The sequence below is a fragment of the Clupea harengus genome, chromosome 21 (assembly GCF_900700415.2).
Source record: "Clupea harengus chromosome 21, Ch_v2.0.2, whole genome shotgun sequence".
Taxonomy (NCBI): Eukaryota; Metazoa; Chordata; class Actinopteri; order Clupeiformes; family Clupeidae; genus Clupea; species Clupea harengus.
In genome coordinates this window covers 11,224,853-11,248,852 of record NC_045172.1, presented here as the reverse complement: position 1 = coordinate 11,248,852, position 24,000 = coordinate 11,224,853, and the positions used below count along the sequence as shown (strand labels likewise).

The window sequence follows — 24,000 nt, the reverse complement described above, 5'->3', positions numbered from 1 at the left end:
TGTTACTTGGACATAAAAAATGTAATATTATTATAATAATAATAATATAAAATAGTAATATAGCAATACTTTCTTTATAACTTTCAGTTTGCCAGTGTGAATCTCGCTGTCCGCTTCACCCTTTGTTTGTATGGATATACAACATGGTGGAGTGGAGCGTGAGTAAGTGACGTTTTGTCGCAAAAGTGTTATATTTGTCACACTGGCAGGAGCCATCATGCCTGCTCTTAACCCCTGGTGTGGTGATGTGTGTGTGCGTGTGTGTGTGTGTGAGGGAGGGAGAGAGAGAGAAGCTTCACGACAGGCGGCGCAAGGGGCCGGCTGGTCACGTCGCCATGGTCAGTGCCTGGGGAGAGGGCTCCAAGATGGGGGGTGGGGAAGGTGGGAAGGCTAGGGGAATGGAGGGGGTGGAGGTCCTCGTATCCCATCTGCCCTCCGGAGACGGGCAGTGGTGACACAGAAAGGAGTAAGAGGGCGACATCATCAGCAAGATTCTTCTGACTTGGTCCAATCAGAACCCCCCCCCCCCTCATCTTTCTCCCTCAATGCACAAACACACAAACACACACACACACACACACACACACACACACACACACACACAAACCTACACACACTTACAAACCTACACACACCCCTGCCGCCACCACCACGCTTCCTGAGAGATGAGAGAGGGGTAGCAGGGTTGGAGGGAGCCCTGGGGGTAGGAGGAGAGATAAGGGTCGATGTAGTGGACATGACACGAGGCTGAGGACACGCCATCAACCCCCAATCACTCACACACACACACACACACACACACACACACACACACACACACACACACACACACACACACTGCCCCTGGCCAAAGAAACGAGAGGCAGTGTTACAGTGAGCAGCTTTCTCCAGTCAAACACAGACATGAAGTTAAAGCCCCACCATTCATCTCCCCCTGAAAGCACCCCCAACTCTAACACACAGGCAAACGCTCTCTCTCTCTCTCTCTCTCTCTCTCTCTCTCTCTCTCCTTTTCTGTGTGCAAAACACATATAGGCTTTCAAATAACATATATGCTGTTATCATGGCGCTTCCAACACTTCCAACTGTTTTACTGTTATCTCTCTCACCAGAAATATGGATGTGACACCCAAAACCACATACACACACACATACTCACACTCACACACACACACTCTACCACTGCAGCACTATAAGCTCGTTCTCGCTCTCTCTCTCTCTCTCTCTCTCTGCTGGCTCCACTCTATCTCCCCCAGAAATCCTATTTTCTCCTCTCCCCTTGTCTCACAGCACACCTTGGTGTCCATCTGTCCATCTCTCCATTTCCTCCTCCCCATCACCTTTTATTTTTTTATTTCACTCTCTCTCTCTCTCTCCCTCCCTCTCCCTCCCTCTCTCTCTCTCTCTCTCTCTCTCTCTCTCTCTCTCCCTCTCTCTTTCTCTCTCTCTCTTTCCTCCCTCCCACACACACACAGAAAGTCATTAACGCTGGCCGAACCGTGTAGCAGACGGAGCTGGTAGCGGCGAATGATTCACATGTCGCTCTGCATATCGATTTCCCCACTCCTCTCATAAATTTTAGGTTGCAGGACTGCAAAAACGCACACACACACACACACACACACACACACACACACACACACACACACACAAAGAGACACATCGCAATCTCCAAGCGAGCGAACGCCATCCGCCATTGCGAACAGCTGCGGCTGGGTGCACGGCCCAAAACGTGATCAGCTACATCAACAGTCTCCAAAGAGGCTCGGGAACGCCAGCTGCAGCCATTCCAGCAGGAGTGTGCCGATCACTCTTCCTCTCACTGACACACCGTGCCACGGAAGGAAAGGTTCCCTCCCGTAGCGCACACACCGCCACCAATAAACCCCATTTTTATGTCCACGTGAGATTGGATTGACCTCTGAAAGGTCAACCCTAGGGCGGAGATGCATATTGTCACCACGTTGTCTCACGGTGAAAAAAGTTGCAGTCGTGGGGGGCGGCACGGCAATGTGGCACGGCTGGGTTTTGGAACGAGCTCCCTCATCGTCTGCATTGATGATGTAAGGTGTTGGCAGCGGCCAGGATGAGTCCGGAAGTGTCCGGACACACACTGTCCTCGATCGGCTCGCAAGGGCATCCCGACAGGAACGCAGCCAGGGAGCCGGCCAGAACTTGCTGCCAACACACTCCTGAGGATTCATCGACAGAGAGTATAGGTGTGTGTGTGTGTGTTTGTGTGTGTGTGTGTGTGTGTGTGTGTGTGTGTGTGTGTGAGAGAGAGAGAGATAGAGAAAGAGATACAGAGAAAGAGAGAGAGTACATGTGTAAGAATGTGTAGGTCTTCATGAGTGTGTATGTGTGTATGTACAGTATGTGTATGTGTGTTTAAACAAATGTGTGTGTGTAAACAAATGTGTGTGTGCATGTGTGTGTGTGAGAGAGGGGAGTAATCCCTTCTGCCTCTGTCAACATCTCACTGTTTAAATCTATCTGACCATGACTCTCTGCTTGCCGAGAAGGAGACGAGCATCGGAAACTCCCTTAATGCACCCGCACTTGTCAGCAGGAAAAAATCCTGGCACGCGGCTGCACCATCCGATGCCAAGAGTTTGGCATATATCACCGCCGCAGCATACTAGGGCGGGTTGTGGGGGTGTGGAGGAGGGGGGTACATGACCCATTTCTTACCTCTCTACGTCTTTAACGTGCCTCAGATTCTGGCAAATTGATCATCGCGCCGAGAGGCGGCGAACAGACCGTCGGAGAGGCGCGGATTAAGGGATGTATTTGTCTTACAGGAATCACCGTACATTTAAAAAGTCAATACACACACACACACACACACACACACAAGTAGAGATACTCTAACACAGACTAAACCAAAAAAAAACAATTTCCCTTTGCTGTCCCTGTGTCAAATATCCATCCCGACACATTAATATCAGGTAGCTTGCTCATTGTGAAGAGTGACAGCTAAATGAATTCAGCAAATAAACCACCTGCAGAGAGAGCAGTGTGTCAGAGTATGCAAAAATATCTACAACAACAGTAACAACAAACAATAATATGAAAAAACCCAGCGAGAGTGCTCATTTGAAAGGTTAGAGCTAGCTTCATTTTTTTTCTCCTAAGACACAATTCTTTTTCATCATTTATTTTGTCTCCTACTATCTTTCGCAAAGTGCACATAATGAAAGTTGTTGGGAGTGGAAGATTGGGGGCGGGGGGGTATAGACAATAAAAGAATGAACATCATTAGGAGTCAGCAGTGGGTTAGCTTAGCAACATGTGAAGACACCAGTGGTCCCCAGAGGATGATGATGATGATGATGATGGTGATGAAGAAGATCCTCCATACTCACACACACACACACACACACACACTCCAACTCAATCATACATACACACACACGTCTGCGAAGCCTGAGTGGTAATGAATAGGACATTTTTCACGCGAGGAGGATATGGATGTTTACAGAACACTGCATTAGTCGGTCTGTTTTAATGATGCTGTTATGTTAATGCGACGGGGTGACAGTTGTTAAGACATTAAATAGGATGTCAAAAAAAAGTAACAAAGACAAAAAAACACACAGAGGAAGAAAAGGAGAAACACACACTGACAACAGACACAGACAAAGGGCAGAATAGCAGGATAGATCATCGGCAGTGAATGAGTGACACACATATGCAGGGGACAAAAAAAAAAAAACGAGTGAGGCAAAGACAGAGGGAAGAGACAAAAGAGAAACGACAGAAGAAGAATTGAGAAAGAAAGAAAGAGATCCCGTGTCCAGTCACGAGGGTGGGACTGTCCAGTGGGGCTAAGGGGCATGTGGGAGACGTGGGGCTGTTGTTGGGGGTAAATGGGTGTGGTGTAGCTGATGATGAACTAAGAGAAAGCTGGACTGAGGTTACTCACTAAGGGGGTGCAGGGGGTCCAGTACTCGGGGTTGAGCTCGGCCCGGGAGCGGAGGTCCAGATACTCAGGGTTGAGTTCGGTACGGGTGCGGGTTAACGTCCCCTTCAGAGGGCAAGAACAAGGAAGGGGGGAAGGGTTAAACGAGATGCACGGCAGCAATCACTCTCAAGATGGAGTGATGGGGGTAGAGATGGAGGGAGTGAGGGGGGATAAGAGGAGGAAGAGGTGGACTAGGAGGAGGAGGAGGAGGAGGAGGAGGAGGGGTGGTGAGACAGAGGACTCCACTGGTCCTCAAAAGACAGAGGGAGAGATAAATGATGTGTGGAGGTTTCATCATGGTGTTCATCATTAAAAGCATCTCATGAATGTCACCCAACTTTACCTACCAATGGCACTCCAGCGTTAAACTCAAAAAGCACATTACATTGGTATCCCAGGTTGTAAACTGGGTTTTGATGTGTTTCCTATCCTCCCATTGGTTTTCACAGGGCATAAATCCAAGACCACAAATTCATTTTAAGGATGTTCTACTATCGGCTTATGCAGCAGCCCAATATTCTGCAACAGTTGGACCAGTATGTCCGTGTCTGGGTGAGGCGTTATGAAAAACAGAATGCATGTAATCTTTTAATTTTCCGAGGATTAGTCTATTGCTCAGCAATAGAATGGATAGCAAAGAGAGTCTGAACTTCAACATGTCACTGCTGTAGCAACATAGCTAACAGCATACGTTATGTGATGGCTTAAAAGTTATCAGTCACACTAACTAATGATGGTTTAAGTTGCATTACATCTTTTTTTCCAAGTTCAATTGCTCATTGCACATAATACAGCAATTCACAAAACAACTAGAAACATGATATGTACCAGTTTCTGGTTATGATGAGGAGATTTCTTTAGTTCTTCATGTTTTTAAATGAATTACTGTGTGTGGAAGATAGAACTTCAATAGATGTCACAAGGCAAACAAGCATTGCAGAACTATTCAAACCAACCCATTTCCCCCCCCTGGTTTGGCACAAGAATATCCCTTTCACTTCCATCAGAGAGATCCAAGAAGCAAAGCTGTCATCATATTTACCATTTTAGCATACCTTTTCATTATCCATTCATGGCATACACACGACACATCATGCAATTATGTCCAATTTGAAGTCCTTCACTATCACGAGAGCCTTGAGACTGATTAAAAGCTTTGAGACAGGAGGGGAAAAGCAGGCATCTTTGCCTGTTCTTCTTGGTGCGGGATTGATGACATGGGCAGATTAAATGCCTGCTTTGAAAATAATACCGCGATACAGACTTAATGAGCACGTGCATTTATGTGTTTGACAAACGCAAGAGCGTAGCATTTTGTCAGACGGCACACCTTTCCGTCGAATAGTCTTTCTGTCAGTTTTTTTCGTATTCTTTTTTTGCATGCTGACTAGACAACAAGGCGGAGATTGACAGATTGCTGACATTTTGGCTGAAATTGTGAGCGGTACCGGGGCTGAGAGTTCAATCAAGAGGGATTTCAGTAAGGCCAAGACCATCAGCAGAGGATCTGATGATTAAAACAAAGAAAGGCAGCGATGGGGGGAGACAAAATGAAAAAAGATGAAGACGTAGATTTCACTGGCAGTGAAAGTTTGGCTCTGTCAGCCAGACGGTTGACTTAATCAATTTGGTCTGAACAGCAAACCTAATCAGTCACTGTGTCACAGTGGAATTTCTTAATCTTTAGTGCCACATGCAATAGGTTTGCCAGAGAGAGAAGTAAAAATGCCAAAAAACCTGGGAACAATGTACATACAAGTAGCAGACACACAGATGGACAGATGGACAGATAAACAGACAGACAGACAGACAGACAGACAGACAGGCAGACAGACAGACAGACAGACAGACAGACAGACAGACAGACAGACAGACAGACAGACAGATAAGCTAATGTTCTAACAATCATAACAATGGATGTAGACTATTGTATGTACACAGCAAAACCTCAATGCAGGAGTCTAGGTCACTTCCTTTTTTTTTTATCCAAAGCTCCCCACAGCCCCATCTGATGAAGTGGAAAAAAAAGAAAAAGACAAAAAATTAATTTACCCTCTCTGTTTTTCAATTTCTATCTCAAACCCATCCTCCGCCAGTGATGAATAAAAGACTCCAGCGCACTGGCTCGGCCCCGCAGGTGCATGATGTATGCCGCAATTATCTGTTGATTTACAAAATGGCCGTCCGTAATGAGGCAGGGCTGAGTGGAGCCAGGGGCATACATCACTGTCTCGGGGATCACGCCATGACCCTGAGCGTGACCAACCTCGTGCAGAGGAGCCACTGCTTTCTTTCCCCTTCCTTTTCTCTCATTCGTTACCTCTCTCCATCCCTGTTACTTACACATTCTCACACTTGCGCCTATGCCGCTAAATATATGCGTGTTCTTAAATAATTCCTGGCTATTTCTTGGAATGTAGGTTGCGCTCGTTTCTTTGCTTTTACATTTCTACTTTTGCATCAGTAAATGTGTGCACTCCACATGAGTGTGTGTGTGTGTGTGTGTGTGTGTGTGTGTGTGTGTGTGTGTGTATATGTCTACTTATTTATTTATTTGGCTTGAAGCTGCCTGCACCCACGCACTGTGTTTTAATTAATGTCACGTTGACCTACAGAAAGTAGTTTGCCAGTTGGCGAAGGGGTGGAACAACAGTCTGATCCACACAACTGGCCATTAGTGTCTTGATGAAAAGTAAAATAGAGAGAAAGAAAGAAAGAGAATGAAAGAGAAGATGGTAAAGAACGCTCATTACTGTGAGTTACTGTGAGTTACTGTGAGCGGCGGTGTGAATGTGTGTACGTCTGAGGACTGTGTGTGTATGTATGTGTGAGCCTTTCTTCCTAACTCAAGGGTGACACTTGTCCAAGTCCTCCTCGCTTTTCGCGTGTGCGTGTGTGTGTGTGTGTGCGCTTGCGCACAGAGCAAGGGGCCAGGGCTACAACAGGCGAGGTGAGCTTCTGAGAACAAGACAGCTGATCAAAGGCAAAGAAACTCAGCGCTCTCGTCAGAGAAAAGTAGAGACCGAAAGGAAACAAAGAAGGCAAAGTCGGACGAACCGCTCTTTTTTCCCCTCTCCACAATCATCTTTTTTCATCTCTGCTGGCAAAGTTAGTCACAGAGGCTAGGTAACTTCATACTTGACACAGAAGGACAGCGCTGCTTTAGATTTCAGCCCTCATCCGCTTTGAAAGGAGCTTTTTTGGGTATGAGCGAGAAAAAAATCTCTCTCTCTCTCTCTTTCTCTATCCCTCTGCTCTGATGTGCACAGCTTACATATGTCTTCATTATGCTACTATGCGAAAAGCAAATGATTAGTTGCTGGAGGACATAACACATTGGAGGTGCTAAACTAATAGCTACCCACTGAGTGTCTATGATGTGGTGTAAAAATCTTCCTATCTAAATATACAGTACGTAGTGTTTCTCTTCATGTTTATTCTTCAAACTGATAACACCAACTGATGTCACTCACAAGGTCACTGGCCTCTGTTTTCTGCATAATGTGTGCAATGCGGCTTAATGTGTCTCATTTCCCATGATTCAATGGGGCGTTCTTGTTACCCGCTGATGGTTATAACGGTGTCACTACCAGGTAGATGAGTACGTGGCGCAGTCATTTTGTCACCTTTTTTCCCCCCTTCCTCCTCTTGACTGCCAATCACAGTAATTACTTCCATCTCCCCTGCTCTGCAGAAATGTATTAATGTAATAGGGCTGCGTATGGGAGATGCACTGACATTATAATCCACCATATATCACAGGCCTGAATGCCAATGATTATGAGTTCATGAATACGGGGAGGGAGATGAGTGGATGTGTGGGTAACGATGGACAAGAGCTGCTCAACATAAATAAGGATTTGTCAAACGAGCGATGATGGATATGTTCTGGGTGCTTAGTTTGCGTGTGTGTGTGTGTGTGTGTGTGTGTGTGTGTGTGTGTGTGTGTGTGTGTGTGTGTGTGTGTGTGTGTGTGTGTGTGTGTGTGTGTGTGTGTGTGTGTGTGTTTGTAAATGTGTGTGTAAGTGTGTGGATGCATTTTGTGCACTTGTGTGCACACTATGCAGCTTTCAGTCATAGCTAGCAGTCATGTTTTTTATCATTTGGAAGGTGTTAATGGGGCATTCTTTGTGATAAACCGAAATTTATGAGGAGTAAAATCAATGCTTATTCCACTGCTGCGTAACTGTGTGTGTGTGTGTGTGTGTGTGTGTGTGTGTGAGAGTGTGTGTGTGTGGGTGTGTGTGTGTAGTGTGTGTGTGTGTGTGTGTGTGCGCGCGCTTGTGTGTTCAGTGCAAGATGAGTATCAGTGCGGGTGAGGAAGTGCAGGGTGGGGTCACCCAACCAAACATCACATCAGACCATGCATATTCGTCTTCTACATCATCAAATGGCAAATTCCACTGAAAATGCCAATTGTATGTGCCCGATCAGTGTAGTTCAAGTGAATTCGACTCTCTGTGGCATGAGAGTTCGGCTCTCCTCCCAGACCCTCCCTCTTGGCGGGAGCATTGCAGATATGACATCTCGTCTTACTCCTCCATCTAGCTAGCTCGCCCTATCTGTGGTGTACCCTTGGCAACAAGACCTCTCTGTCCCCCGTAGATGTTTATGTCTCCATGTCAACAAACCACCACTTAACCTTTTTTTGTTAACAACCAAGAGAAAAAAAATGTGTGAATTAAATGAAGTTATGTCAACATCATTGTTATCTATTAGCAAACTACACACATCAGTAGAGGGATCTACAGTTTCCAGTGCACCTGTGAATTCTGTTCTTTCCAGGAGAAAAGATCAGTGACCTTGATGGGGTGCAGTGTAACTGGATGTTGATAAGTAAAATGCTAAAAGCAGGTACCTAGGACATAATCATTCATGTTTTGTTTTAAACATTCTAAACTTGTAGTTGTCGCAGTCCTCTGTATCCATATTCAGGAGATCAAGTTGAATACAAGTAAAAAAAAACAAGTGGACAAAACAATTTTTCCAGTCATAATTCCGAATAAAAAAGATAATTTGCAAAGTATCGCAATCAGCATGTAAATCCTAACAAGATTTTGGCTGTGGTTCTGATTGTTTTTGTAAGGGAGACATGGCATGAGAGTTTTCTACTGAGCGAGACAGGGACTCTTTATAGATGTGATTAATCCACACTCGGTTCCCAATACAGTGTTGTCACACTTCCTCCACAACATTCTTTCCTTCCTTCCTGTCTCAAGGTGCTGAGAGAATTATCCAGGGTTGGCTTGCTGTTTTTTGAAGAAATTTTTTTTGTTTGAGTTATTATATTAATTGATAATCGCAACATTATTCTCATTAATCGCAACAGAGTTCTCAGCAGTGGGAAAACTAAAGCAGTCAGAAGGTCCCCACAGCTAAAACGGGTTACCCTGTGATGTATTCCCCACAAACACATTTCAGTTACGGCGGCATTAATAGTTAACAGCTCAGTAAAAATCAGTGCATTATCTAGGCTGTCCCAGGAGATGGGGCCAGTATGTTTAATATATTGCATTCATAATCTGTCTCTCGCCTGGTCTGCCTCTCTCTCTCTCTTTTTTCTCTCTCCTTCTCTTCAGTGGTCTGACTTACGGCCAGGAGCCCACTGTGCAAATGAGCTCATAAAAGATACCCAGAGAGGAGTCACACCCCCTCAGGACAAATCTTCTAATTCACACACACACACACACACACACACACACACACACACACACACACACACACACACACACACACACACACACACACACACACACACACACACACACAAAAAGCTATTTAACACACCATTTACAAATCATCTTGTTTGTTTTGTTTTTTTCACCATCACATCATGACACATTCAAACACACATGCGCACACACACACATCCTTGAGAAAACAAATACTAAAGGAGATAGGCGGTGAACAGGAAAGGACATTGAAAGAAGGAAAGAAAGATGGTGCACAAGGGCGGGTGAAAAGAAGGCTGAATTTTAGGGGGCAAATGCAAAACGAGAAACTGAAAAAAGCTGGAAAACGGGTGCAGAAAAGAGAGAGAGAGAGAGAGAGAGAGAGAGAGAGAAAGAGAGAGTAAGAGCCAGATTACCAGCAAGCAAGGGAAGGCGAGGGGAAGGAGGGAATGAGAGTGAGAGGGAGAGAGTTAGTGAATGGGAGTTAGCTGGTTATTTATAGAGCCCTGTCATGGTGGCCGGGGAGGAAAGGAGAGAAGGAAAAGAGCGTGTATTAGTTGCTGATTGCCAAATGGAGGGGGGGGGGGGGGCCTCCCTCTCTCCTCCCCGACTCCTCATCCTCCTCTCTTTCCCCCCTCCTCCTCTCAGCGGACTTTCAGATTTGTGTTTACGGGCCTCAGCGCTAAGCCCATTTCCATGGTGGGCTCAAGAAGTAGAGAGTATCGACGTTCCATTTAAGACGACAATGGCAGAGAAAGCCTCACATGAAAGCATCGTAATGGAAAAAATAAAACAGCCCGGGCTAGGGCTACCACTAAAAATACCGCCCAATTATCTGGCCTACTTTCATATCGAACAGGGGGACAGAGGAGCGAGGGTGTCAGTGTCGCCCAGGCCTTCACTTTGTTCTTCCGGAACAATAAAAAAAAAAAAAAAAGCACATGGGGGAAAAAATTACAAATCCCACGCATACCAAAGGCGCAAGCGCGGTGTATATTAAGGATGCATTCAAAGCCAGCGCTCTCTGATGTAAAACTCTCCATGTCCGCACGAACGCAAATTTATTTTCCGAAAGGTCTTTGATATGATAATCAATTTGCGCCATACTGCGTTCGGCTATGCCACTTCTGGAAGAAAAAAAAAAAAGAAAGCACAAATTAATAAACGGGAATAAATATGATGCCGTGGATGGGATTGTGTGTCGTTTTGATCCGAAGGCTTTAAATGCTCATTCATAACTTTCCTGATGGCTTGCCTCAGGGCACAGCAAATTAAAAGTGTTCTCGGCCTTTAAGTGTCCCTCTCGTCTGGCTTGCCATGTTTTCTGATGGCTGAGATTTATACACATTGATTTTCCCCACTCTAAGCTCTGCTGAGTGTGTGTTTGTGTGTGTGTGTGTCTGTGTGTGTGTGTGTGGTGTGTGTGTGTGTGTGTGTGTGTGTGTGTGTGTGTGTGTGTGTGTGTGTGTGTGTGTGTGTGTGTGTGTGTGTGTGTGTGTGTGTGTGTGTGTGTGTGATTTACTTCTTAATTTCTAAGGTTGAGAGAAGAAAGAACAAAAGCAAGACGAGCTAAAACAAACAAACAAATAAATAAACAAATCCACGTTGAGAAATGTTGATTGCCATCAGAGTGCTCAAGGAGACCAATGTTTTTTTGCTGGGCCATTCAAGCTCATTGCTCATTGACTAATATTACTCAACAGAAAAGTGGGTTTACACCGCGCCAGCCATAGGGCTTCTGGGAAGAATAGGATTGTGGGTAGTCACGGTGATGACGATAAAGTGATCACGTCACATCACAATGCCTGCGAGCGCTCTGTTATTTTGAAAGCACTCTGTTTCACGATGGCCTGACGTGGTGACTCATGCAAGCTCTTGCCCCCAAACTAGAAGTGGTTGCTCTGACAGGGGCAAGAAAAAAGTGGAAAAAATAAGATGAAAGTGTGAGAAAGTGAAGGACAGCAATCTTAAAGCCTGTTTTAACGCTACCTCCAGGTCCCCTTCTAACACTCTCTCTCTCTCGCTCTCTCTCGCTCTCTCGCTCCAAGTAAGAGACCCACACTCTTTTAGTTTTTTTTTTTTTGTAAATGTGCTTTTAAACACTTTCCTCCTTTTCAAAAGCGCTTTTTTTTCACAACAAGAAAAGCTTTCTCTATTTTTCCCCTCCGCCATGTGTTCCGCTATACAATAATCCTAAAAATAATCCCACCCCCGATGACGAGGGCAGCTTCAAGGAACAAACAACAAAAAAAGATGGAGAAGCAAGACAGTGTCCCAAGGAGCACTTTCTTTATCTGACAGCAAAAAAAAAAAAGAAAAAAACCTACAAAGTTGTTCTCGTTTCCTGTCTGTCTTGCACATCTATTTTCTCTTTCCCAGCGGTGCTTGCGGGCTCCGGGAAGCAGCCGGTAAATGGACCGAGATCCCGTGGCCTCCTGACTTCAATCAGCCCCCACCTACCAAAGCTGCAGCCCCTCAGGTCCGGCTGCAGCTGGCCTCAGCCCCCTCGCGCTTAACGGGAAGAACAATAACACGGTCTTGTAATACCGGTTTACGTGAAAAAAAAAAAACGCTTCCAGTGCTCAGCGTAGCATTTTTTTTTACACTCTCACACGTACGGCACATCAGAGAGGAGTCTTTTCCAGACATTTTGTGAAGTTCAGTTCGGTTCAAATTTACAGTTTCGACAAATTTGGTTTTTGGTCTTGGCTATCCTGAATAATTGGATGGAAGCATATGCTGACTGCCATATCAGCTGCGCTTGTTTGAACTTAAAGTGGGACTCTTTCCAACCCAAGGCCTGAGGGCCTACATTAAAAGGGTCTTTAAACCACTTTCATTGTACAATTACAGCATGCCACGTCTCCAACAGTCGAGTGTCACTGTGCCACTTTTTTAAATAAATGAGTTATATAATTAACTGAACAATTAATTAATTTAACGAGTGGCACACATCGCTTCTCCGGGGGAAAAGTGGATTAATTTGAATGGAAAAGTGAAAGGGGAAAAATGATAGATGGCCTTAGCTCTCTGCCGTCATTCAAAAGAACTCTAATCTCAGCAGAAGGTCCTGGGAATAATGCAGCACTTTAAATCCAGCCAAATCTGCTGGCACACTAGGCTGAAGGTTTCACAGAGTCCAGAGGCTATCATTACATACACATTCTGGGGAAAAAAGAGAAAAGTGGAATGCTTACACACACACACACACACACACACACACCCACCCACCCACACGTACGCTGCATACACACACATACACAGGCAGGCACACACACGCGCGCGCATATACACACACACACACATACACACACACGCATATTCTTTTGCACAATGCTCTGCATGTAATGTGTCTGTTCTTCCAATATCTTTGTTCTATGATTGGCTACTTGTTGCTTAATTATTGTTGCATACGCTACCCCCTTGAATACACATATGCAAATCTGTCATGCTGATGAAGCTTATTCAAGGTTACGTAAACTGAACTGTACTGAACCGAACAGAGAGAAAGAAATAGTGAACAGTGGATAGAGAAAAAGAAGAGAGAGTTGTTCTCTGTTGTACTTCTTTGATTCTCGAAGCCTTCGCTGCGCTTAAAGTCACAGATGCCTCACACGATAAGACTGCAAGAACAGACGCAGGCAGGCAGGCAGGCTCTTGAGGGAGGGAGCGCTGCGAAGGTGGCAATTTGAGGTACTTTGCCTCCTCTCCTCATCATCCATCTGACGACTGACTCCCTCTATTGATCCTCCTTTTTCTCTCTCTTTCGTGCTCTCTTTCTCCCTATCGCTCTCTTTCTCGCTCTCTCCCTCTCTCTGGCTGACAGAGCCAGGGACCCCAACAGGAAGCTCAAATGGCATTTGGGTTCTTCCTCCTCCTCCTCCTCCTCCTCCCGAGTCCAGCGTGCCGCAGTCACTCCGTGTGACATTCGCGCCGCTAAGTATCGGCCAGGAAAAGATCAAAGGGCCGCGGGTCACTTTCTCCGCCTGTGTTAGAGAACAATCCGGATCATCACTGGCCTTTGGGCGCCAGATGCACTCAGGGCAATTTCACTCACTCTCTCTCTCTTTCTCTCTCTCTCTCTCTCTCTCTCTCTCTCTTTCCATTTCTTTTCCTCTGTCTCCCTCTCCCTCTGTGTAAGCTTCACTCTGTAACACGCCATCAGCGTTAGCCGAGGCCCACGGACGGCAGCGCTGTGATTGCTGCTCTCGGAATTGATCTAACGAACGAACGCAGCAGCTTTAGGAGCGAGTGAGCCTCTCCGCCCGGGCCGCTGGAGCTGACGCTCGCGTTTACAGCCACCCATCAAAACAACAGAGGAGAACAGAAGGAAGAGAGGAAGGACAGATGAAAAGGATAAAAAAAGAAAAGCGAGTAGCCATGTGTCACACTGTGGCTACTGTCCACAACACTGTGAAGAGAGAGCTGGAGCATAACTGGTAGACTAGTTTGGCAAGCTAAATGTAATTGTATTAATGTATTACTATGTGATATTATATAGTAATAGTATATAGCATCATATATAGTTAACCAGTGACTATTTAAAAAGATGCACAACAAAAATTGGTCGGCCATATTGGCAAATTAGGAGTCTGTGCAGTAGGTGCTTCTTGGAGCCAGAGTATGAGGAGTAAACAGAAAATCGTCCAGGTTCGCCCAGAATTTGGTTTAATCTCCGCCATTTTTAAACCCCCTCTGGTGGCTTAACTTTTGATTGAATGTACACAGTCCACTGTTTTTACAGTCATTGTCATTATCATACTATATTAAACTATGTTAATGCTGCTAACACATGGTTCTCTGGCTATTGTGCGTCAGGGTCACGTTGTCCTTTAGGTGTATAGTCAGTGCCTGACAGTCACCGAAGAACAGCACAGGGCGACCTTGCCGTATTCCATACCTGCTCAACTGAAGTGCCGAGACGTTCCGTGTCTGGCCGAAGGACACTCTGGGATGCAGCCTCCTCTACACACTCTGCCTTATGCGCCACTCTCACTTTAGTAAACCAGGCTCATACATGTGGGACTAGACAAGTCCAAACTCCAGCCAATGATACAATAATCTGCTCACTGGGGTCAGCCATCCCAAGCATCAGGGTACACCACTGCATTAGAAAAAATGTCTCAAATGCTCACGTGGCAACCCATTTAGCATGAAATAGATATTCACACAGGATGGTCTGGTGTATAACATGTCTAAAAAAAAAAAAAGCTAAATGGTTTCTTCAGTTTTGTAACTATACTACGCCAGGATCCCAAAGGTACAATGCTAGCTGTCTAGTCATTACGGTCTGTTGCAGTACATACTCCATCTTAATGACGTATTACAACATTTTGATAATAGTACAAGTGCTAGAGAAACGCTGTTTGTGTTAATTTCAGGCACGTAAAGGTGAACAGAAAATGGACACTGCCCTTGGTTCACCCCAATTTGCTGTGTTTCCTGGTGATGTTAATGTTTTTCAGCTTGTTTCAGAAAATCGGGGATGCTGTAATTATTCTGTCACCTTTTCTTTGTTCTCCTTGGGAGACTGTATTTAAATCATGACACACCACTTAGCTTGTCATCCACACAGTATGACAAATTTCTCAATTCTGAGTTTTTTTTTCACTTTCTCTTTCACTCTATGTCTCTGTGTGTGTGTGTGTGTGTGTGTGTGTGTGTGTGTGTGTGTGTGTGTGTGTGTGTGAGAGAGAGAGAGAGAGCGAGAGAGATGGATAGACAGAGAGAGAAAGAGAGAGAGAGCGGAAGAGAGAGAGAGTGGAAGGGAACAAACACTACCATTCAAAAGTTTGGAATCACCCAAAAAATGACACAATTTCCAGGATCCAAAATCATCAGGTATAGGTACTCGTTATTATCATTAGGTATAGATACTCATTATTATCATTAGGTATAGGTACAAAATGAATTGAAAATACAGTCAAGCCATTGTAAAAATAATTGTAATCTAAGAATCCTCCATTTGCAGCAATTACAAACTTGCAGCATTACAGCATGACTGGTTCATGCATAATTTGGAGGAATGCTTTGGGTCTCTGTCTTGTCTCCAGTCAAATACCATCCACATGGTATGGCTTGGCGATGGAGTTATAGTAAGGTAGAGTTATAGCCTTACTTGCTCAGATGGATGTTCCCTTGCTAGATTATGGTGTGATGTGAGGAGTGATTCATATTACTCTATTCAAATTTCATATTTGACCAGTACCAAAGCAGCCCCAGATGATCATATTTCCTCTACCGTGCTTGAGAGATGGTGTCAAGCACTCCTCTGGCATCAGCTGGGCCTCATGAAGTTTCTTCTCAGTGATCCAAGGACCTAAACTTTTGTGTCCACCACATATTTTCAATCATCTTCCACCCAGTAACTTGTTTTCTTCCGACCATTTAATTATTTTCCTTTCATAGGCCAGTCTCGGATATGGCGTTTTCTTTGAAACACTGCCTAGAAGGCGAGCAGTTTCTTGTCCATTTCTTTCATGGAATAGCCTTAATACCCTAGAATAATAGACTGATGTTTTTTTTTCTGAGGAAAGCTCGTTCATTTAGACCATTTTTAGACCATAATCAATTCCACAAGTGCTGATGCTCATGATACTAGTAGAACAAAGAAAGCTGCTTTTCTTCCTTCCTCAAACAGTGTAGCAGTCTTGCATGATACACACTTCATGGCAAAATGGTTTTCTAATGATAAATTAGCCTTTTAAACAGAAACTAGCTAATATAATGTGCCATTGAGATAGAAGTGATGATGTTACACCTATATAGATATCATTTTCAACATTAGCAATGTCTACACTTTATTTCTGATTAATTTGGGATTATTTGAATAGAAACAAAATGTGTTTTTCTTGAAAAACTAGGACATGTAGGTTTTGTTAATTTAGCACTAGTCTTACAGTTTGGGATGAGCTTGCAGAGTTTGGTTTACAGGGACACAGTATGTGGCCCACCTATGTGTGTTTGTGTGTGTGCGTGTGTCTTTTTTCACACACTATGTGGGATGTCCATGGCAACAGAAAGTGATCAAAAGGAAAGCTGGACGCCTGGTGACCAAACAGAGCGCGGAGATGAATCGAATATCTGCGTGTGTTCTTCCGTCACTCTTCCTCTCTTCTGCGGCTCCTGCAGATGTTGATAAAAACAGGGCTACAACCCTCTTCCTCTAGTGTGCCCCCCCCCCCCCCCCCTCACCCACCCCCTACCATCCCTCACACAGTCCTCCACCCATCCAGTCTTCAAACCGAAATTGTGTAGTCCTATTAAAGGGGCAGCTACCATGCTTTTGCGTGTTTGTGTCATCCAGTTATGCTAACAAAAGGGACTCATTTCCTGCTGGGCAACTGATGTGTTTCAGCACAAAAACAGCACTCAGCCATCTCAAGATGGTTTCAACACAGTATTCACAGATAGAAAAGTATATCAAAGCGTTCGAAGCTAGCAAAGGAGGACAGGCTGAAAGCAGAAAAGAGAGAAAAGACTAAAACTATCATGATGATGAGGATGAGTAAAGTATTGGAATTACATGGTGTGCATCAGTAAGTGTGCACCTGTTGGTGTTTGGATGTGTGTGTGTGTGTGTGTGTGTGTGTGTGTGTGTGTGTGTGAAATATGTTGGGAGACAGAGAGAGAGACAGAAAGAGAGAGAGAGAGAGAGAGAGAGAGAGAGAGAGAGAGAGGAAGAGATTGAATCTCATGCTGAGGTAGTGGTGGCAGACACTGTTGGACGTCCAGCAAACACTTCAGAGGTGATGTCATGCCTGCCAATCACAGTAAGGCCAAAACTCCCCTGGCGCACACACACACACACACACACACACACACACACACACACACACACACACAACACACACACACAAAACCCAGAGTAAACCCCCACAGTATCACGCTGTCAGCTGCTAAGCATGATGGGAGACAGTGGTCGGCTGATGATGCCAGGATCACATGGCACAACTGGGGCACAGCTTTAAAAAAAAAAAAAAACGCAAAGCAAAGCAAAGAAAGGAAAAAGACACTAAATTAATTAATAAAAGACACACACACACACACACACACAGAGACCCTAATCAGATTAACACAACATCCACAGTGCAACCCATCTGTCAGCACTCATCTCATTCAACCAGGCCGCGTCTCTTTCCGTTTGTCATCGGACGTTTCCGGCAAACGCTCCGCTTTGTCACTCTGATTTGTTTGGAGGAGAGGAAATGAATCAAAGCTCAGCTCCACAGTCATCTCTCTCTCCGAAAGTCTAGAATGTTCTGTAAGGGGAAAAAAACCTCCCAAGTGTCATCTCTCTGTCTTTCTTGCTCTCTCTTTCTCTCTCTCTTTCTTTCTTGCTCTCTCTCTCTCTCTCTCTCTTTCTTGCTCTCTCTTTCAATGGTTTTCAAATGATTTTTGAAAGTCTCTCTCTCAATCGGTTTTTCTGTCTTTGACCTTAAAGTGACCTGTCTTTGACTGTCACGGTTTCGATAATATCAGTCATCCCATCAGCATGTCTTTCATCTCAGCATTTGGACTCATATTGCTTTTGAGTTTTGTATTTATTTATTTATTTATCTATTTTTTTTGGTGTCAACTCGCCAACTGGAGCAGCTGTTTGTTGTTTGTGTTTAGGGCTGAACCCCCCCCCCCCCCCCGTCCCCCCACCCCCACCCCCCCTCCCGGACTGTTAATTCTCCCCTGTGATGTGGGGAGATCAGGCATCAGCTGTGTTTCATCAGGCACTGCCACACGCACCGGACTGCAAATTAAATGCTCTTTCTTTCTCTCTCTCTCTCTGTCTCTGTGTCTGTCTCTGTCTCTGCCCCCCCCCCCCCCCACCAAACGCATGCAGACAAGCAACGGTACCTCTGCAGCCATTCCCCAGGAACAATGATATCTGTACTTAGATGCAGCCCTATGTGACTTGTGAGTACATGTGCGAGGTGTCTGACAAAAAAAAAATGAAGCGTATGTGTGTGTGTGTGTGTGTGTGTGCTACATGAGCTAACTTGAACACTGCAAGCCTCCCACTCTCAATCCACTCTGCAATTTCATCTCATCTAAACAAATTGTCAGTATAAGACCCCCCCCCCACCACCCCACTCACTCCCCCTCCTTCTCTCCCTCTTCCTCTCACTCTCTCCATAATTTCTGCTTTTCTTCCTAAATCCCCACTCCACTACTATGTCACATGCGTCTGCAATGGAGACTCACATCCAGCTCTAATATCATAAATCCCACGCAATGATTTTAATTACATGAGAAGATGGGAGCATTGGAGCACACTGCAATGTACACTCCAGCAAGCTCAATGTGTCCTGTACCCTCCACTGCCCTCTTTTCTAAGTCTCTGTCTCCCGCACTCTCTCTCTCTCTCTCCCTCTCCTCTCACTCTCTTGTGTATTGTCATCCTCTTAAAACCTCTCCGTCTGTCTGTCTATCCGTCTGTCTCACACACACTCGTCCTCGTTCTCTTACCCTCACTCATTCTCTCTACCACATTCCCTCTCCTCTCTCAACCCAGGTCGTCTACTCTGTCATCTACTCATTCCCCCTCTTCTCTCGCTTCCTGTCTCTATACGCATGTGTGTGTGTGTGTGTGTGTGTGTGTGTGTGTGTGTGTGTGTGTGTGTGTGTGTGTCAGTGTCATTGTTTTTCTCAGTCTGTAATGCTTCGCATGTCAATAGCACCACTACAATTACACTCACCCAGAGTGGCAAGCTGCATTATTCCACAGCAAAACTGTTGACTCAGAAACATTTGCCAAAAGCCTCATTTTCATAAACACACACACATACACACACAGAGCATACATAGAACATATACCGATTCATGCCCCTCTCACGCCCCAATGAATCACCGCTAAAATGTTTACTTTGGTTTCCACGGCAATTAGCTGGGCTGATAAGGGAGCTGATCAAACAGTTTGGGAACGTGATGGAGACGAGCAGCCATGTAGGTCACGGCGGCAGGTGAGTAATGCGCTTTGTCATACGGCCTGATGCCATGGAAGTAGCTGTGTTTCGCTGATGCTTCTGTGTCCCAGACAAACGACGCGCGCCAACAGCAACGACAGAATTATTCAGCCGCACAATTAGTGTCAGGCGACTTTAAATCTTTATGACTTTCGCTACGTCCCTGAACAGGAACGAATGGCGGCGATAAACAGAGGCACTTGAGGTGCGCGTGTGTGTATCTGTTTTCTCTTCTTTTGGATGCCTGTGACACGTCAAAATACACTTACTCATACACAACGTGATACACATACACAAATTCAGATGTACTAATGATTCCATCAAAGAGATGATAATGCTACTACTACAATTATCACTACTACTGTTACTGCTGCTACTACTACTACTACTACTACTACCGCTAATACTACTAATACTATTGCTACTACTATTATTATAACCATTGCTATTATTATTGCTACTCCTACTATAACCATTTGTAATATTACTACTACTACCACTAGTACTACTACAAAACATGTTAAATGGAGAGATGTAAACTGTAACTGCAGAATGACACCCAAGGCAGAAGCATTATAGAGCAATCTCAATTCTGTTTCTCTATGCTGTGCTAAACTAAAAGGAGGCCATGAGTAGATGAATAATTTGGAAGAGTGCCTGGGGAAGGACAGGACAAGAAGAAGAGAAAAGAGAAAAGGAGAAAAGAGATGACAAGACGAGAAAAAAAACAACAAGAGAAGAAGTGAGGAGAAGAATGGTGAAGAGAGGAGCGCCATGGGAGCATAGGAAAGAGTGGCACTGTGGAGAGAAGGAGAGGAAAGCAACAGAGATATGCAGAGAGGAGAGGAGTGGAGAAGAAAGGAGAGGAGAGGAGAGGAGAGGAGGGGAGAGGAGTTGTCGCCTAGAGCACCCAGACGAGGGCAGAAAATTGGGAGAGACAACAAATGGAGCGTGTCAGCATGACTGCTGGATCTGTGATCGCACTAATACTCAGAGCTGAGACACTCCTAGTCCGGCACTTCTGAGCATGCGCTTTCTCTCTCTCTCTCAGTCTGTGTGTGTCTCTCTCACTCTCTTTCTCTCTCTCTCTCTCTCTCTCTCAGTCTGTGTGTGTCTCATTCCCTCTCTCTCTCTCACTTATAAACACATACACACACAAACAGATACTCACATACATTTGAGCACATAGGCACTGAAAATTAGTATTTCAAAACAGTCGGAGCCCTTCCAAACACTTCCACAGGATAAAACTAAAACAGCACCATTGGACTGACTTTGCAAGCGGTCATGACTATTAACTGTCATCATCAATACTTACACCCACCCACAGAAGAGTGCCTTTCATCATAGCTCACCTCAGAGGTGACCACCTCTCTGGACCCACTGCAGTTGTCCTACCGCCCCGACGTTGGAGTTGAGGATGAACCCACTCTCTCCCTGACAAAGCTGGCAGCACTGTGAGGATCATGTTCTTTGATTTTTCAAGTGCCTTGAACGCAGTCCAGTCTTTACTGCTGCGTGGGAAACTCCAAAAGATGCAGGTAGACAATTCCACAACCTCTTGGATTATTGACTACCTGACAGAAAGACCACAGTTTGTGCATTTGACTGCGACTGACACAGTTTGTGTCTGAGCAGGTGGTTAGCAGCACAAGAGCACCGCAGGGGACTGTACTCTCACCTTTCCACTTCACCTTCTATATCTCACACTTAGAGTCCTGTGATCTGCAGGCATTTTCAGACGACTCTGCAGGTGTGGGGAGTGTCAGTGGTGGACAGGAGGGTACAGGGAACTGGTGGACTGCTTTGTGGCATGGTGTGGAAACAATGGCCTCCTTTTAAATGTGACCAAGATGAAGGAGATGGTTGCGGATTTTAGGATGACTGGGGCTTAACTGAATTTCAAAATCACCATTTAAATCCCGGGAGAAGAGGTGGAGGTGGTGGAGGGCTACAGACACCTGTGTGTTCACCTCGACAACAGACTGGACTGGAAATGTAACACTGAGGCTGTCTACAAGAAGGGTCAGAGCAGACTCTACTGTGTGCAGAAAGATGGTGCGTATCTTTTACCAGACTGTTGCCCCTGCAGTTGGTTGTTGAGAAAAGAATGTTGCACAAACTGCTCAACATAATGGGCAACACTTCACATCCCCTGCATGACCTACTGGTCAGACAGCAGAGTGTTTTCAGTTGGAGGCTCCTTCAACTGCTGTGATAAGGACCGCTAAAGGAAGTCATTCCTGCCCACAGCAAAAGCAGTATATAATAATGACTCCCCTCTGTGCCGGGAGAGGAGGCTTATCCTCTGAGTGTCAATGCACAATGCACATTCTACATTTAATTTGCACAGTCAGAGCTACTGTTATTTATCTATCTACCTATCTATCTATCTATCTATCTACCTATCTATCTATCTATCTACCTATCTATCTATCTATCTATCTATCTATCTATCTATCTATCTATCTATCCATCTGATATCTATAGCACTTCTGTTTACAGACTCAGGTTGTCATCAGTGGTCATCATTAGTGACTCAGCCTTTTATGAGACACAAAACACATCCTACACTCTCATGTAGTTCTTCCAGCTTGTTACACACTGCTAACCAGCTACTCAGAACAGTCAGTGTGTGTGTGCGTGTGTGTGTGTGTGTGTGTGTGTGTGTGTGTGTGTGTGTGTGTGTGTGTGTGTGTGTGTGTGTGTGTGTCTGCGGGCTTGTCCCGGGGCGCAGGTACCGTCGTGTCGACAAGCTAAAAACACGCTCACCTGCACCTGTTTGTGGAGCTGTTCGCTGCCCCCCACCCCTCTCTGCTCTCCTCGCACTACAAAAGCCTCGGTTGCAGGCGTCACGCACAAAACACAAAAAAAAAAAAACACAAGCTCCCATGAGTCTTGGCGCTCTGGCAAAACCCCGCCCTCTCCGTGGCGATGGCGGTTGTTTACCTTGATGGGAAACAACAAGCGTGCAGAGGCACGGAGGAGACTGTGCTGCTTTAAATGAGCTCCCAGACCGACGCGCATTAATTATGAATCGGGCATAATTGCAGGGGGATTTGCGGGAGTTGGTTTGTTCATTTGGGTAGAAAGGTAAGCAAACAGGGATGCGAATCCTGAAAAGGGACAAACACCTTTTCCAAACGTCTTAAAGGGCCGCATGCAAAATACAAACACAGTGCACACTCATGCTTATACATTTATGCACACACACAAGCGCATGGACACACAATTCACTCACTATCAGCACACACACACACACACACACACACACACACACACACACACACATACACAAACCTATCTGACTCACTTACACACACACACAGACACAAACTCATCTCACTCACACACGAGCGCTCACTCGTATGAGAGAAACGGCACCTCATTTTCCCTTTTCACGGCTGTGTGACTCTGCCCGGCTTCAAGCGCCTTACACACTCCGCATCACAAATTAAAAAGGATCGGGAGACTCTCACTCTGTTATGGCCTCCATAATTAATACTCACGCTCCGTGAGAAAAAAAAAAGGAGAAAAATAACAGCGCAACACAACACTGGCAGTGAGACATAACAAGCCTCCTAAGAAAACACAGCCCAACCGTGAGCAAGTTTGCCCCGCTTTCCCTGCCCGAGAGTGCGAGCGAGTGAGCAAGCAAGGCCATTATGTGATTGCACTACGTTTGAAGAGCCACAGACCCCAGGGACGGAAATGGATACACAAGGAGGTCGTTTCATTAAAGCATCTCCATCAAGCAAGTGAGGGGCGGATAGTGGAAGGGGGGGGGGAATTAAGCAAATATACACAGGATAAAAGGATACGTTGATAGATAAGAGGGTCGGATCATCTGTTCTAATAGAGTCCCAGTCAAGACTTCCGCTTCCATGGCAACTTGCCGTAAGAGAGAGAGCCCAATAAAGTGGATCAGAGTGCATTTGTGACAGACTGACTGCAGCGCATACGTGGCCACATGCTGGAACAGCACATGCAGCTCTATCATGTGTGAAGGCCCCTTGTGACAAACACTGTGAGGGGATAAAAACAGAGCATCGTAAAAGGCTTTACACTATCTGTTATTAGCATGAGGGAAGCATGGCTGTGCACACAGTAGTGTTCTAACTGAAGCTAATAGGAATATGTTACACACTCACACATGCATGCACACACAGGCGCACACACACACATACACACACACACACACTCACACACACACACAGGGAGAGAGATAGCAAGGGCATAAAGGGGTTACTGACAAATAAACATGCTGCAGTTTTATTTACCGTGAAGACCACATGCTAACTGACAGGGGAAACACTTTTAGAGCTGATTGTGTGTTTCAGAAGAAGCACACCTAAGGCAAACACACGCACACACACACACAGACGGTCTGCTGCCAGCCTTGAGG

General features: G+C 45.3%; 1 protein-coding gene across 2 annotated transcripts in view; it reads right to left on the bottom strand.

Annotated features, from left to right (window-relative positions):
- Positions 1 to 24,000, bottom strand: part of LOC105911794 (protocadherin-9) — a 223,604-nt gene that overhangs the window by 173,835 nt on the left and 25,769 nt on the right. For both annotated transcript variants that reach the window (XM_031558220.1, XM_031558221.1), the window contains exon 3: positions 3,926 to 4,027. In XM_031558220.1, coding sequence (XP_031414080.1) covers positions 3,926 to 4,027 — 102 coding nt within the window. The remainder of the gene's footprint in view (positions 1 to 3,925; positions 4,028 to 24,000) is intronic.